Genomic DNA, 16,924 nt, shown 5'->3' with positions numbered 1-16,924 from the left:
CTTCAATTAAAATCAATAATAGATCCTTTTGAAATAAATTTAGACATCATTGTAGTACAAAAGATTGAGTCCAATATGCCCATAGAACACATAAAAGTTAAAAAATTTTCAGAGAATATAAAACTGGCCGACCTTCATTGGTGTTCCGGGTAAGATTGACTTACTATTAGGTGCGGACATATTCTTTGATTTGTTAAAAGAAGAAAACTATTGAAAACGTTAATTACAAGCTGCAGAACAGTGTGTTTGTGTGGTTGATATACGGATCAACTAACATAAGCTCCAAATTAGCTCACTGTGGTATTGTAATATATTTAGATGAAAAACTAGATAATCAACTAAAAAAGTTGTGGGAAATATTGTAGAATCCGTTGAAATGTTGATATGTTAATCTAACTAAAGAAGAAACACATTGTGAGGAGCACATTCATAATAATTATAAAATTTCTGTAGATGGTAAATTTACTGTAGCTCTTCCATTTAAAAAAGAAAATATTTAGGTAGTTCACAAGGTGTCATACAATCGTAAATCGTATATGAAAATCTTAAAAAAGTATTAGACTTGTGAGCATCCCTGCGAGTTGTAAATAACATATAGTCATATCTAATCAGCTGTTTGCTAAAATTTAAATAACTAAAATGCCGCGCGCAAGTGAAAAAGACAAAATTGTAGCAGTTGTGTGCCTAAATCGTATGATTGATTTACTGGATATGAATTCGAGTATGGGTTACATTTTTTACGGCATTTATTTACATATTCATTACACACCTTTACTATTTTCCAGGCGACGAGGAAGATGAAGCGATTGAAAATTTTAATTCATACATGCTTTGTGTGCTAAATAATCGCAGAGGTGTTCACCTTGGCATTCCAAAATCATGCCAATGGGAGCAAACGGTGCTCAGAAAATTTGATGATAACAGGTTCAATCAAATGGTTAGGGTCCGTCCCGAGGAGTTTTGTTATATTTTAAACTTAATAAAGCATGACGAAGTTTTTAACACAAGTTCAAGTGAACTGCAGCTCCCAAAGGAATTGCAGCTTAAAATTGTCCTTTACCGTTTAGGATCATCCGGTGAAGGACAATCTGTGCGTAAAGTAGCTTCCCTTTTTGGTGTTGGTGATGGGGGCACTATTTACAATCTAACCAGGAGGATACCCATGAAAGAGAAAGGCAGCAAATTGTGTCCTCAACCAGTACAGAAATGCCGGGATGTGTTGGATATGTAGACAGTTCTGAGGTTAAACTATCTGAAGCTCCTGTTAATGAGCATACGATGTACTATTCTCGCAAACGGCAATATGCGGTCAAGCTTCAAGCTATAAGTGATTATAAATTGAGAATAATACTATGTTCACATATAATCAGGTTAGCCAGGTTAGCTAGGTTAACTAGGTTATCTTGTAACCTACCCATAAAATGAGAGGTTAGCCATATAATTTGTATGAAAAGATAACCTCGGTCTGCTCTATAACCTACGCGGTTATTTTATAACCTACTAAAATATGCATTGCTGCATTGGAAAGCAGTCGAAATATACTCGAAATTGCGACACCTCAGTCTCTATTGGGAATATTTTTGCTTAAATTTGAGAGCAACTGAGAAAAAATTCGCAGGAATTTAAAAAATGGATCAAATAAATCGGTAAGCATAAATTTTAATATATATATTTTTATTTTTTATGCGTACAAATATACTTATATATAATAATTTTATTAAATTGTAATTAGGAAAAGGAAAAACCGTGTTAAATGGACAGTAGATGCAGAGAAATTGCTGCTATTGCACTGGGCAGATAGTATAGACGAATTACGAAGCGCGAAAAAAATTTTCATATCTTTGCGCGTTTAGAAAAGGAATTTTCAAAAAGGCAGATGAACTACAGTGCAGCTGAAATTAAGGAAAAAGGGCATAATTTTACCAATTGATACAAGTAAGTACATTTAAAATTATAAAAGTATATTTTGCTGCATACTCACAGCATTATAATACATACCAGAGAGCTGCAACGATCACAATTTTTTCAATCATACCCGATCATTGACTCAGATTTTTTGTGACGGAAAACTTTGCTTCAACAAAAATGAATGATCGTAAGCGAGCGTGCTCGAAGCGAACAATCAGTTTCAATCACTGTTGCTTGTTTCGTCATGATTTTTCTCGATCGAAAGCCTTGTGTGAGCAGCAAAGAATGTTCGAGAATGCTGCTTGCATTCCGATCGATCGCAATCATACCGTTTGGTCATACCGGTTGGTTCCTGCCAGCAGCGCAGTCGCTGAGCGTTCTTTTTCTTTAGCTTGAAATATTATAACTGAAAAAAGAAATAGGCTCGGACCATGTTCAGTTGAAAGCTTATTTTTTTTAAATTCATTTTATAAAAGTTTTAGCGATTAAGATTGAAACCAAAAAATAAACCTTTTTTTAATTTTAAGTTTTTGTGGATCTCAATGAAGAAGTGATTAAAATTAGAAATTTGTGTTCCCTAAGCATTACCATTGTTTATTAATTTTAAGCATGAATTGAATTTTAGTTTTAAGCGTTAAAAATGAAGAAATATATGCAGTAATGTTTTGGGTTAATTTTATGCATCGCAACTTGTTTCCGTTAAAACACACAAACAAACTATGTATGTATATACATATTCGCAGGGCAATTCTCGATCTGATTGGTCTAATCACAATCAATTCAAACGCAACTTGATCGATGTCTGAGTTTTCGTGCATCGTTGGACTTGATCGTCTTTTTCTGTACAATCATTTCCAATCATCATACCGGAACCAACCAATCAGTTTCAATCACTACAAGGAGGTGGAAGAAATACTCAGTGGTAATAAGGCAGTAAATTTCAAAGAACTCATGCAAGAGAGTATAGGTAATATAAAAATGAAATTTTTGTTTGCTCTTTTATTTATTATTTTATTTTAATTCAAGATGTGGAACCAGATGACAACAATGGTTGTGCTGCTATCTACCCTTCGACGAGCAGCCAATCCCAATTCATTTCAAGCGATGAGCTTGCAGGACTTTCGACGACTCCGGAGTCTGCAAAAAGAAGGAAATTAACCCATGAGCGTTTAGTAGAGAATTTGGAAAAAACTTCAGATATGTTTAAGAAAGAAATGGAGACCATGAGAGGGGTGCAAGAAAGAATGGTGGAACTAACCGAAAAAGCAGTTCTTTCGGAAGAGAAAAGGAATGATATTTTAAAAGAAATTAGTGAAAATACGAAAAGTTTTTATAAAGACGTTATTAATTTGTTAAATGAAAAATAAAAATAACAAACTTACAAAATGAATTCGCAATCGCTCTTCTAATTGTTTCAGGTTCTGCTTCAAAATCTGCTACAGCATCTGTGTGCTCGGGCTGTTCCACTTTCGTAAGTGGTTTGTTCTTCTATCCATTTGTGGTTGATGACATCATTATGACAATTTAAAAAGTTATGCAATGTACAGGCTGCTTTAATTATAAGAGGAACATTTTTGATGTGGTTGTCGACTCCTGTCCAAATGCATTTTCCACCACTCTTCGGCATTTGGTAATTAAAAATTTTTTCATGCTCTGGAGGATGTACTTGGAATGGATAGGGCTTCATTAGATTGTTGGCAAATCGGAAAGCCGAATCACCCATAACGCCCACAGGAACATTCACGCCATTAATAGTTTTGCTTTTTGCAGTGAAGATTGGGTCCTTCAATGCAGTATTTAGTTTGCTACATTGAAAAATTTTTGAGTCATTGCATCAACCTGGGCAGCCAACATTAATGTAGAGGAAGCGATATCTGGATAAAAAGGAAATTAATGAAAATATCAAGTGAAAATTCATTATACCTCTAACCTATAATCCACAAGGGCAAATAAAACTGTAGAGTATCACCCCTTATAATTGTAATAATCCGTGCAATCCTTCCCAGGTGGCCGAACTTTAATGTGGCAACCGTCTATGGCACCAAGACATTGCGGAAAGCCAAGCTTCTCAAACCCATGAACACACTCATCCACTTTTTCACTGTTCCTTAATTGTTCTGTCAAATAAATGGGATGCAATGATTGCCACACTTCTTGGCAAAAAGCAAGAAATATTTCGCTGACGATTGAGTTCGAAACAGCGAATAGTCGTGCAACAGTTTCATACTCCGCCGAAGATTTTAATGTGTAGACGGCAACAGCTACCCTTTTCTGCAATGGGATGCACTTCCTATAGCATGAATCCTGTTTGGTAATACCTTTGACATATTCACACAATATTTCAAAGGTTGCCCTGCTCATGCGAAAGGTTTCCTTAAAAACGCGGTCGTTCATTTATGGAACATCCTTTTCCCAGAAGTTCCCATGTCCGCTTCTAAAGTATATGTATTTAAATGTGTTTATAATTTATTGTGCTTTTTTTTACTTACGTATGCCCAAATATTTCTTGGGTTTATTTCCTTACAAAGAGGTATTGTTGTCAACATTAATATTTTATAATAAATTGACATTACTCGAGCTCTTCGTATCCGTAATTCCTGCTCACTTTGTTGGATTGCAATTTTATATTCTCGGCTACAGGAATTTAATGCAGCTAGATATTTATTGCTTTCTTCTTGGTTTGTAGCAAACAAAAGTAAACATTTTTTCAATTTTGAATCCATCACTCATTTATTAACTTATTTTTTACAAGAAGAAAATATGTAAACAAAAAAAAACACATATGGATACAGCTGTCAATTTCTCTCATTTAACTGGGTTATCTTTGCTATATGTGAACGCAACAAGGTTAGCTTCGAGATTAATTTTTGTTAACCATAACCTGCTTATATGTGAACGTGCTATAAGGCAGTTAATAGTTGGTTATCCGGGTAGTGTACATGATGCAAAAATATTTTCGAACTGTTTACTCTTCAAACATCCGGAGCGTTTCTTGTCAACCTCGCAGTGGATAGCTGGGGATAGTGCCTATCCACTAAAGCCCTTTTTAATTACGCCATTCAGGCAAAATAGCAGCGAGTACACAGAAAAAGAAAGGCACAGTTTCAACAAATATTTCTCAAAATACCGTGTACGAGTCGAGAACTGCTTTGGACTTTTGAAAGAAAAATTCGGTAGCCTTAAGGAACTTAAATTCAGAATGCATTCGAGATCAAATAAGAATCAATGCAACGACTAGATTACTGTGTGCTGCATTCTTCACAACATTCTTATTAATTTTCACATTGAAAATGAAGACGGAAATGAAGTTCCAGTTCCTCAGTTCGATTTACCATTAGAATGTAACACCAGAGATTTTCTTTTAAATTTTATACAAAATAAAACAGCTTAGTTTGTATATCTAGCTAATATGTATTGTTTCAAAATTCCAGTTTTATATGTTTAGGCACTCGGAGCTTTTTTGTTTATGTAAAAGTAGAGTACTCGACACTGTGCTATGTGAGATTTCGACAATCTTGGTGGAAAAATTATTTCTTTAAGATTTTGGTCTTTATATGGATTATTTATAATTGAAAACCATACATTTTTCTTTTAAATATACTTTAGAAGAAAAACTTATGCTTAAGGTACAACAGTTTAATTAAAAATATTCCAAGAAAATTTACTTGAGTTCCAAAGGAAACATTCCAAATTATAGATAATACATATATGTACATACACATAAGTATATTTCCTCAAATATATATTAGAATAATAGAATCACAAAAAAAATACATACATACTCTCTCAAAACAAATAAATGATTTGCGTTTAAACATATTGCACTAACATAGCTACATTTATTCACTTTTACATTTTCAAGTATACGTGTATATTTGGCGTTTATTGTACGTACATACATACATATAAATGTACTTATAAAATTATACCATTAACAAAAATTTAAATTAAACCATCGTATAAAATGATATGTGAATCCATCTCATTGAAAACAAAAGTAAAAAATAGAAAAATTGGTTTTTTCGTATACTAAATAAGTTTTAATAAGGTTTAATACGGCTGTGTAAACTGACGTTGAGCAACACGAAAAGCTCCGTCAGGATCGGGAAGGACCTCTCCGAGCCGTTCGATACCAAACGAGGTTTCAGACAAGGCGACTCCCTATCGTGCGACTTCTTCAATCTGCTGCTGGAGAAAATTATTCGAGCTGCAGAACTTAATCGAGCAGGTACAATCTTTTATAAGAGTGTACAGCTACTGGCGTATGCCGATGATATTGATATCATCGGTCTCAACACCCGCGCCGTTAGTTCTGCTTTCTCAGACTGAACAAGGAAGCAACGCAAATGGGTCTGGCAGTGAACGAGGGCAAGACGAAATATCTCCTGTCATCAAACAAATAGCCGTCGCACTCGCGACTTGGCTCCCACGTTACTGTTGACAGTCATAACTTTGAAGTTGTAGATAATTTCGTCTATTTAGGAACCAGCATTAACACCTCCAACATTTTCAGCCTGGAAATCCAACGCTGGATTACTCTTGCCAACAGGTGCTACTTCGGACTGAGTAGGCAATTGAGAAGTAAAGTCCTCTCTCGACGAACAAAAGCCAAACTCTATAAGTCACTCATAATTCCCGTCCTGCTACATGGTGCAGAGGCTTGGACGATGACAACAACCGATGAGTCGACGTTGCGAGTTTTCGAGAGAAAAGTTCTGCGAAAGATTTATGGTCCTTTGCGCGTTGGCCACGGCGAATATCGCATTCGATGGAATGATGAGCTGTACGAGATATACGACGACATTGACATAGTTCAGCGAATTAAAAGACAGCGGCTACGCTGGCTAGGTCATGTTGTCCGGATGGATGAAAAACACTCCGCTTCGCTTGGAATATCCAATTGGCGCCACGTAGCGAAGAGAAGAAACGACTGGCGCGCTATTGTTGACTCGGCTATCATCGCGTAAGCGGTGTCTACGCCAGCAAAGAAGAAGAAATAAGTTTTAAAAATTCGCTCTTCGATTCGCTCTTTCATCTGTAGCTCTAGTTGTTTGATGTCTTTTAGCGCTAATATTTCAATTTCCTTGAGCTCCACTTCTTTGGCTTTTAACTGCAACTCTTTTTCTTTTTGCTCGAACTCTCTTTCCCTTGCAGTCAATTCTGCCTCTAACTTTTGCTTTCGCAATGTCATTATTTCGTCATGGATTTGCATAATATCGGAAGCCGCTGTTCTGGAGTATATTCCTCTTTGCCTTGGAGTGGTAACTGTTTCATTTACAATAGGAGTTTCAATTTGCACAGGACTTAATATTTCAATGGTAGTATCAGCACTTTCTATTATTTCTTCAACTACAGCACAAGCGTTTAGTCGGACACCGAAAATATCGTCAAATTCGTAAAAATAGCGAAATTTTTTGAGCAAAAACGCCTATATAAAGTTGATTCTTATGTATTAACAATGATGAAAAGTTTCAAGTGTTTTTGAAACACGATAAATAGTTAGGGATGCGCAATTTTTAAATTACCCCAATTACCTGTCGCGAGAAATACTTGTAAATTGTACGGTAACGAAAAAGCGTGCGTTCGGTTCAACGGTTCGAAAAACAATAGCTTCTTTATTTCACTTAATCTAATTGCTAAGCCTAACTTAAAACTAACGGCTTAAAGTAGTGGTAATCTAAATATGTATTAAAAAAGGGGTAAATATGATTATCTTCAACTTATGTTCAATATTGTAATAGATTACGTTGAGGTAAGTAAGGTGAGTATTACAAATGGATTATTAAGGTAAGTATACAATAGATTTTCTTAATTTAATTTTTAACAATTCAATATTTTTATAATTTTTTATAATTCAATATTTTATAATTCATTTATTAATTTTATTTTAGGTATAAATTTGTAGATATGTCGCTTGACGCAACACCGGCCACCTTGACAGGATCAATTTCCTTCAACCTCCATTGGAAGCAAGGCCAGCTTGTGAATGGGACGCTTAATTGTGCCCGCCTTAGTCGCCACGTCTGCGACTCGCACCTTGCCGTCTTGCCCTTCGACGGTGGCGACGACGCGGCCGAGTACCCACTGCTGTGGCGGCACGTTGTCCTCGTGGACGAGGACGAGGTCGTTGAGCTGCAGATTGCGAGTGGGGTGCAGCCACTTGTTGCGTTCCTGAAGTCCCGTCAGGTATACTTTGGACCACTGTCGCCAGAACTGTTGCTTGAGACAGCAAACAAGTTGCCATCTCTCGCAACAACGAACTGGGTCCACTGGCACTTGCTCTGGAGGTAATGCACGTAGGGAGCACCCTATCAGCAGATGCGCTGGGGTTAGTGCCTCGCCGTCGTTGGGGTCCTGGCTCAACGGTGTTAGGGGCCGAGAATTGAGGATGGCCTCCACTTCTGCCAGTAGGGTTGACAGTTCCTCTGCGGTCAGTAGCGCGTTGCCGATTACGCGAACGACGTGATGCTTGGCGGACTTCACCGCGGCTTCCCATAACCCGCCGAAGTGCGGCGCCCGCGGTGGTATAAAGGTGAAGCTGCACCCTTCGTCTGCTGCGAATCTCTGCAGTTCTGGGCCCATTGCTAGAAACGCCTCTTTCAGCTCGCGCAGCTTGCGGTCGGCGCCGACGAAGTTGGTGGCATTGTCGCTGAATATCTTCGTCGGCATCCCTCGGCGTCCAATGAACCTTTTTAGGGCGAAAATAAATGAATTAGAAGATAGGTCCGAAACTAATTCTAAATGTACTGCTTTTGAAGTGAAGCAAACGAAAACTGCAATGTATGTTTTTACGGGTGGTCGACCGCGTATTTTTAGAGTTGTGTATATCGGACCACAAAAATCTACGCCACATATAAGAAAGGGCCGTAGTGCTCGAAGTCTTTCGGCTGGCAAATTTCCCATTATTTGGTTTTGCAACTTCGGCTTGTAATGAAAACAATGTACACAGTTTCTTACGGTTCTACTGCAAGCTTCTCGGGCATTAATTAGCCATATGCGTTCTCGAAGAAGCGCAACCAACGCTTTAGCCCCAGCGTGGTGATGTCGAATATGCAGGAACCGTAAATACGTTATAACGAAGTGCGAACTTTTATTTAATAAAAGCGGAAATTTGGCATCGTATGGGAGAGGTGCATTTAATAAGCGACCTCCTACTCGGATTAGTTTGAACGACAGCGACTTATCCGAGTACTCATGCAAAAACGGGTTGAGTTTTTGCAAGTTTGCGGGTAGGGTGGTGCCTTTATGCAATTTTTGAATAACATCCGAAAATTCTGAATGTTGGACCACCTGTGCAATTTTTAGAAAGCTCAAGTTTAGCTCTTCTGAAGTCAGATCTTGGCCTCTGGAGGATTTTGGTGGTCGCCTGATCCATCGTAATATATATGCGACCACACGAAGCAATTTTTTATGAGAAGAAAATTTTTCAATAAGGTCCAATATTGAATTTTTCTCAGTAGTCGAAAGTAATGTAAATGTATTTTTCTTCTTCTCTAATGCTTCGTCTTCTGGTGAGAGCTGGAAGTGGTTATTAATTGGTCATAATGCAGGGTCTTCTAGGAGGAACTGTGGACCGCCAAACCATATTGAATTATTCAATTCGTCCACGTTACAACCCCGAGACACTTGATCCGCAGGATTTTGTTTCGTTAGCACATGTCGCCAATGTACTTTGTCAGTCAACTCTTGGATTTCGGACACTCTGTTTGCGACGAAGGTTTGTAGTGAAGATGGATGTGTTTTAATCCAATGTAAAACGATTTCAGAGTCTGTCCAAAATGTAATATTTTCGAAATGCCGACTCAACATAGGCGCTACTCTTGACCATAATTTCGAAAGAAGATGTGCTGCCGAGAGCTCAAGACGCGGAAGAGACTTGGTCTTCAGCGGAGCCACTCTAGACTTTGCAGTAAGCAGCATGCATTTAATACAACTAGCAGATTGGCTTCGTATGTATATGCAGCATCCGTACGCCCTTATTGAGGCGTCGGAGAAGCCATGTATTTGGCAGATGGCACTCGACTCAACGTTTACGTAACGAGGAATGCTTATAGATGAGAGCTGCATTAGGTTGGCTTTAAAGTTCTGCCAGCTAGTGTCAAGGCGCAATGGAATCGACTCATCCCAATCTAGTTTTTGGATCCAAAGCTCTTGCAATAAGATTTTTGCTTTGGTAACTAGTGGGGCTAGTAATCCAAGAGGATCGAAAAGGCGAGCAGAAACTGACAATATGTTTCGTTTAGTGGCTCGCAGATCATTAAAATTGTCATCTAAAACAAATCGAAACAAATCCTCTTTCGGCAACCAATGGATTCCTAACGTTTTAGTGGAACTTTTGTCATTGAAGCTTAATGACTTTTCAGTGCAATCACTGTCGAAAAATTTAGGGTGGTTCGAAAACCACTTCGTTAAGGAGAATCCTGCCGAGTTTAATATTTTAATTACCTCACTTCTCAAAAGATCTAGAGACTCAAAACTTTCGGACCCTGTTAATAAATCATCAACATAAAAGTCTCTTTTGATGGCCAATGAACCGAGTGGGTATTTCATTGTATTGGCATCACTGAGCATTTGCAAACACCGTGTTGCGAGAAATGGAGCAGGCGCAGTGCCGTATGTTACGGTGTTGAGACGAAAAATTTGAATTTGCTCAGAAGGATGCTCTCTCCACACAATAAGTTGACAATTTCTGTCTTCTTCATGCATCATTATTTGACGGTACATTTTAGTAATGTCCGCTGTTAGTGCACACTTATGTAATCGAAAACGAAGAAGAGTTGAATATAATTCTTCTTGGATGGTTGGACCTACCATCAAAAGTTCATTCAACGCTATTTGAGTTGAAGATCGACTCGAGGCATCAAATACAACACGTAATTTGGTTGTTGTGCTCTCGGGCCTTAAAACGCATTGATGCGGAATGAAGTAGTGTGGCTCACTCGGGATCTTATTGTTCGTTGGGCTCATGTGACCCAATGCTCTATATTCATTCATAAAGTCCAGATACATTTTGCGAAGTTCTGGATCTTTTAATGTCCTTCTCTCCAGGGCCGCCGCCGAACTGCGGTTTCATATGAGTGACCGAGTAGCTTACGGTCAGCTTTAAAGGGCATTCTGACTTGAAGCCGTCCTGAAGGCAATACTTGAGTAGTATTAACGAAAAAATTTTCACACTCTTGTTGCTCTGCTGTGAATTTGATGCCATTTGATTCTGAAGGTAATTCTTCTAGAGCCCAAAATTTTTGGACTACTGAATCGATTGACGTTGAGTCTTCTTCAGCTTGGCATAATGTGCTATGTAATCTGGGAGGAGAACTTATATTACTGGCGTATTTGCCAGATACAATCCATCCTAAAAGGGTTTTCTGAAGAGTTGGTTGGTTAGGACCATTTTTAATTTGACCAACAGCTAAAAGATCGAAAAATGTTTCAGCACCCAATAGGATATCCACTTTTTTTAGATTTGTGGAATTCTGGGTCCGCCAATTCAATATTGTGCGGAATTTTCCAGCCATTAACATTGATGTTATGGTCTGGATGATTTGCCGAAATGCATCGCATTACCCAGAATTCCGCCGAAAATTCAAAATTGTTTAACCGCGACTTGACAAACGCGTTTAGTTTCGACCCCACTTTTGTATTGGAATTGCCAATTCCAATTACGCTTAATGTTTTGTGCTGACGTCGAATCCGCAACTTTTGTGCCAAGTCCTCCGTCATAAAGTTGACCTGGGAGCCTGAGTCCAGCAAGGCTCTCGCAGGCAGGTAATCTCCGCAGCTGGTCTCTCACTAGAATTACTGCTGTTGCCAACATGACCCGATCCGGCATACTGGCTGTATGCATGGCATGTGTGGTTGATGGTTGCGGATGAGGTACAGCGGGGAAGGACACTGGATACTGGTGCAACAGCGAGTGATGGGATCGATTGCATATGCGGCAACGCTCTGCTCTGCATTTGGAAACCGTGTGACCCTTACGCAAACAATTTATGCATAAGGGCACCGATTTCACGAACTCGAACCTCTGCTGCACCGGAAGCGCCTTGAAGGTGGGGCAGGCAGTCAAATGGTGATCCCTCGATTTGCACTGTTGGCAAAGAGGCTGCCTCGTATTTGCAGCAACCAGCGCCGATTTGGTCCTGTCCATCTGTTGTTGTTTCCCATGATGCGCACTGCTTGTAGGTATGGGCTTCGTCCTAGAGTGTGATGCTCCTTCCGCTGACAGCTGCTGGTATCTTCGATTTAAGGTGGCCTTACAGTCCTTCCACAGTGGCAGTTTGTCATAGTCCAGCGCTTCTTCCCATTTGGATCGGGCGCCATGAAGACATAAACTCACTTTTTATAGTATCGCCATCCATGCAACCAGCGCCAGTACTTCCTTCCCATTCCTTCGCTTTATTATATGCAGATCGCATATTTCTTACTTTGAACGCGCTGATTTCCACTCGACCAGAATTTGTTTTTCATTCGCGAAGCGATTATAAAATAGCCGTGCCGATGGTTTCTGTAAATAACTAAGTAATTAATAGTTTCCATTTACTCTAGAAAATAACATCAAACCTCAAAATCGCGATTCTCTAGAAGGAATTCAATCAACGCTTTTTCCTCGGCAACTTTCCAACGCTTTTGGGGGTTGTAGCGCTTGCGTTTTGGTAAAAACTAAAAGAAAGTATTCACAAACGTTTAAATTAAAAAATAATTCAGCATTTTTATATTTATTATATTTACCTCAACTTCACCGTTTGTGCTCATTTTATCCATTTACTTATTCGTTTAACGTATCTGCGGCCAATTTATTTCAACTAAATGCAAACAATAAGAAGAAGAAAGATAAACAAACACAGCTGATTCAAAGGTGCACTGAATAAACACAGTACGCAGAGTTGTATCGTCAAATTTATATTTTTGCATTTAAAACAGCAACAACGGCTCTACAACAGTTGCACAAAACTATGACTTACGACATATATGACAATATACGACACCTTGTGAACTACTTAATTGTATAAATTTAGGTGATTCTTCCTTACAAACAAAAAGAAGATTCCTTACCCTGGAGAAAAAACTGAAAAATAATAAAACTGTGAGAGAGCAATATAAACAATTTATGAAAGAATACATAAGATTAGGCCATATGGTGGAAATAAAAAATGTTAATATGTTTAAGTCGAAATGTTATTTAACACGCCATTGTGTCCTTAAGCCAGATGGCATAAATACTAAATTAAGAATCATTTCTGATGCATCATGTAAAACAGACAAGAAGATTTCCTTGAATTCAATCTGGACCTAAGTTGCAAGAATACTTATTTAATATTTTACCGAGGTTTAGATAATCTAGGTATGCCTTCGCATTCGAGAAAATGTTTAGGCAAATATGGATTCGCCCAGAGGATTAAAAATATCAATTAATCTACTGGCGCGAGGAAGATAATGAAATAATGTTTGCAGAAAAAGTAGATTTTTACATGGATGATCTTATGACAGGAGGAGATAATCTAGATGATGTCAAGCTAATCCCGGATAAAATCAAATTAATTAAAAAAAAAAAATATGGATTCAATCTTAGAAAATGGGATTCCAACAACGTTGAAATTTTAAAAAATATTCCTCTTAAAGACAGAGAAAATGAACTTGACTTGACAATTAAACTAACAACAAAGTTAAAGCATTAGGTGTCACTTGTACTGCATTCAACGACCACTTTCGTATAACTTGCAATTAAAAGTGCAACGAAAAAATTACTAAAAAGACCATTCTTTCAGACATTTCTAAATTATTTGACCCATTGGGTTTTGTGAATCCCGTCACAGTTACTTCAAAAATTTAATTACAAGAGATCTGAAAATCACAAATAGATTGGAATGAAAAGCCGTCACAGAAAATAGTGGACACTTGGTTAAAAATCAAAGACGAGCTTCCATTGTTAAATCAAATACGAAAATCTAGACGTATTTATGCAACGAACAGGTAAATATTGAGTTAGATGGTTTTTGCAAAACTTCGATGAAAGCGTATGGGGCCGTAGTATATGCAAAATCTGAAAACCAAACTGGTGAAACTTATGTAAATATACTTGCAGCCAAATCACGAGTTGCCAATAAAGATAATAACATTACCGGGGCTTGAACTGTGTGCGGCTGTCCTTCTAGTGGAGTTAACACAAAGAATTTAAAAAAGTTTTAAACTTAAATGTTCTATTTACTTTTATACACACTCCATAATAGTATTGTATTGGTTACAGCTAGATCCTGGACGTTTAGAGATATTTGTGTCGAATAGAGAAAATTTCATACAAACCAACACCAACATAAATAATTGGAGGCATATCTGCTCAAAAGACAATCTGGCTGATATTATTTCTAGAGGAGTGACACCTATCGAATTATGGTTTATAGGACCGGAAATTATTTTTACAAATAATTACAAAATCCAACAAAATGTAAACAATGATAATTTAATTATTCCAGAGATAAGGAAATCGAAAATGATTTTAACCGAAAAACAAACAATTCTAATGAATATAAGCCATAAAAATAGTTTAGAATTCATACAAAACGTTATAGCTATCATATTCAAATTTATAGAAATCAACAAACATTAAATTATATAGTTTGTCAAATACAAAAAAAAAATTCTTTGATCTGGAACTAAAACTAATCAATTCTAATAAACGAATTCCAATTGAAGGCAACAATACTATTATAAGAGTAGGAGGAAGGATTCAAAGTAATAATCTTTCAGAGGATGCTAAGAACCCAATATTTCTCTCTTATGAAGATGAAATCGTCCGTTTATTAGTGAATCATATACATGTTAAGCATTTAGATATTGGACCATAGGGTTTACTAGTAATAACTAGCCGGAAGTTTTGGATTTAAAAGGTAGACAATTAGCAATGCAAAGCCGTAAATAAATATTATAGACGCTTTAAAGCAATTCTAAATTCCCACTAATATGGAAGACAGGTACATTTTTTTTCCTAGGTTGATACAACTATCCTTAATTATGGTGGCAAAAATTAGCGCGATCTGGCAACCAGTGTGTTTACAGGAGCTGTTTATGTCATTAATATAAATATTCACCACACTTACTATACATAGATATCGCTTCAAAATCCATATTGGCATACTCGTACATCCCGCAATACCCCTTGTTCTTTGACCGATAAAACTAAGCAGGATTGCATAAGTAGTAAATGCGTAATACATACTCGTACTACTGTGATCAATTTGAAAGGTGGTTTTTGTCCATTCTCCATTCTCCTTCCAAGTAATCCCCTCCCGCTGCAATACACTTATGTAAACGAAATTGCCAGTCATCATAGCACACTAGGAAAAATCCTCCGTCGTGATGGCCATCAGAGCCTTTTTCGATTCAGCTTTTATATCCTCAATTGATTTAAAACGGTGTCCTCGGAGTGGTCATGTGAATTTACTGAATAGCCAAAAGGTACACGAAGGTAAATAAGCGAATGTAGTGGTTGCGGCACGATATTAGTTGGAAATGTGGCGAAATGATCACGAAGAAAACCAATGCAGTCTGAGATGGTGCATTTTTAAACAAAATAATAAAAATACCCAACGATTACCCTCCTCCCGCCCAACCGACGCGAGGGGCGCAATCCGCGAACGATTTCAATAGCCAAAATTAATAATTCAATTAAAGTTTATAATTTTTAAATGTTACTTGTTGAGAGTAGATAAAATAATTTTTTTAATGGTAAAGAATGAGTCTGTTAGATCAAATGTGCTGGAATGAAAATTGAAATTATGACATATACGGCGGAATGGTTCGTTTAACTCAAAATTTGTTCTAGAAAACTTTAAAAGTAAGGTTCTAAACTGCCTCTTAGGGCGAGCGGGAACGTTAAAATTAATATCAGATAAGAGAGATGGGCTACAGACTGACCCATTCATGAGTTTTACAAGAAATATTATACCAAGCATCTCCGTACGACTAGCGAGTGTCGGGAGATTTATAAGTTTCAAGCGGTTAGTGTAAGGGGGAAGATTTAAACTGGAATCCCAATGCAAATGATTTAGGGCAAAATATAAAATTTGTTTTTGAACGGACTCTAACTTATCCGAATGGACTTGGTAATTAGGGTTCCAAAACACAGAAGCATACTCTAATATAGGCCTCACCAGAGATGTAAAAAGAATTTTTGAGGTAAGCGGATCTCTAAATTTTTTAGACCAACGTTTAACAAAACTAAGAGCGCCTTAGCTTTAAAAACCGTGGAAGATGCGTGAAGATTAAAATTGAGTTTGTGGTCCATAGTTACTCCCAGATCAACAAAACTCCATACTTTTTCCAACCTAAAGTTTTGTATTGCGTAATGAAGGAAGAGATGAATTAAATAGTTTTTGTTAGGGGTTGGTATATATATTTGGCACATTTCTTAAGAAAGCATGAGGGAATCATATCTGGGCCATAGTTGTATGATTGTTCTAATATTTAACTGATATAAAATAGTTTCGTTAAAGTGGGAAGCACTAAGTTCAATATTGCCACTGTAGTCTGGCCAAGTTACTTTAGAAAGTTCGAATTAATCTTCTAAAATTAGCTTTCGCAAAGTTGAACCGGAAACAAAGGTCTTGTGTATTATTATTAGCAAAGTTAGCTATGATTTCGATGTTAATTTCCAAAGCAGGATGATACGGGTCCTCTGGCCGAACCAAAGGATCACATCGGACAACGGAGAACATTGAAGTGTTATCAACATAAACTAGATCTAAGATCTTACCAAACTCGTTTGAAATTAATTTGGTTAAGACCCAACTCCGACATTTCATCTAAGAACTCGTTAAAACATAAGCGAGTAAGATCATGGAATCAGTATTATTAGCCATCGAGAAAACATTATTTATTACTGAAGCATGCTGCATATATACAGATATGTCCGAGTGAGGCGGTATATGAGATAAAGTTAAGTAGATATGGCTACTATTAGCGATGGAATCAGATGGAATTGAAGAATGAACAGCAAACAAGACACCACCTCCTTTTCTGT

General features: G+C 37.4%; 1 protein-coding gene across 1 annotated transcript; it reads left to right on the top strand.

The window, feature by feature from the left end:
- The first annotated feature begins 2,628 nt into the window (after positions 1–2,628).
- LOC125779931 (uncharacterized) lies at positions 2,629–3,416 on the top strand. The gene is made up of 2 exons (XM_049461133.1): positions 2,629–2,875; positions 2,935–3,416. The coding sequence occupies exons 1-2, from the start codon at positions 2,707–2,709 to the stop codon at positions 3,273–3,275; spliced, it is 510 nt and encodes a 169-aa protein (XP_049317090.1). The 5' UTR covers positions 2,629–2,706; the 3' UTR covers positions 3,276–3,416.
- The last annotated feature ends 13,508 nt before the right edge of the window (positions 3,417–16,924 follow it).

This window comes from Bactrocera dorsalis, unplaced genomic scaffold (assembly GCF_023373825.1).
Source record: "Bactrocera dorsalis isolate Fly_Bdor unplaced genomic scaffold, ASM2337382v1 BdCtg008, whole genome shotgun sequence".
NCBI classification, from domain to species: Eukaryota; Metazoa; Arthropoda; class Insecta; order Diptera; family Tephritidae; genus Bactrocera; species Bactrocera dorsalis.
Note: the sequence above shows the minus strand (reverse complement) of the source record. Positions and strands in the feature narration are given on the sequence as shown.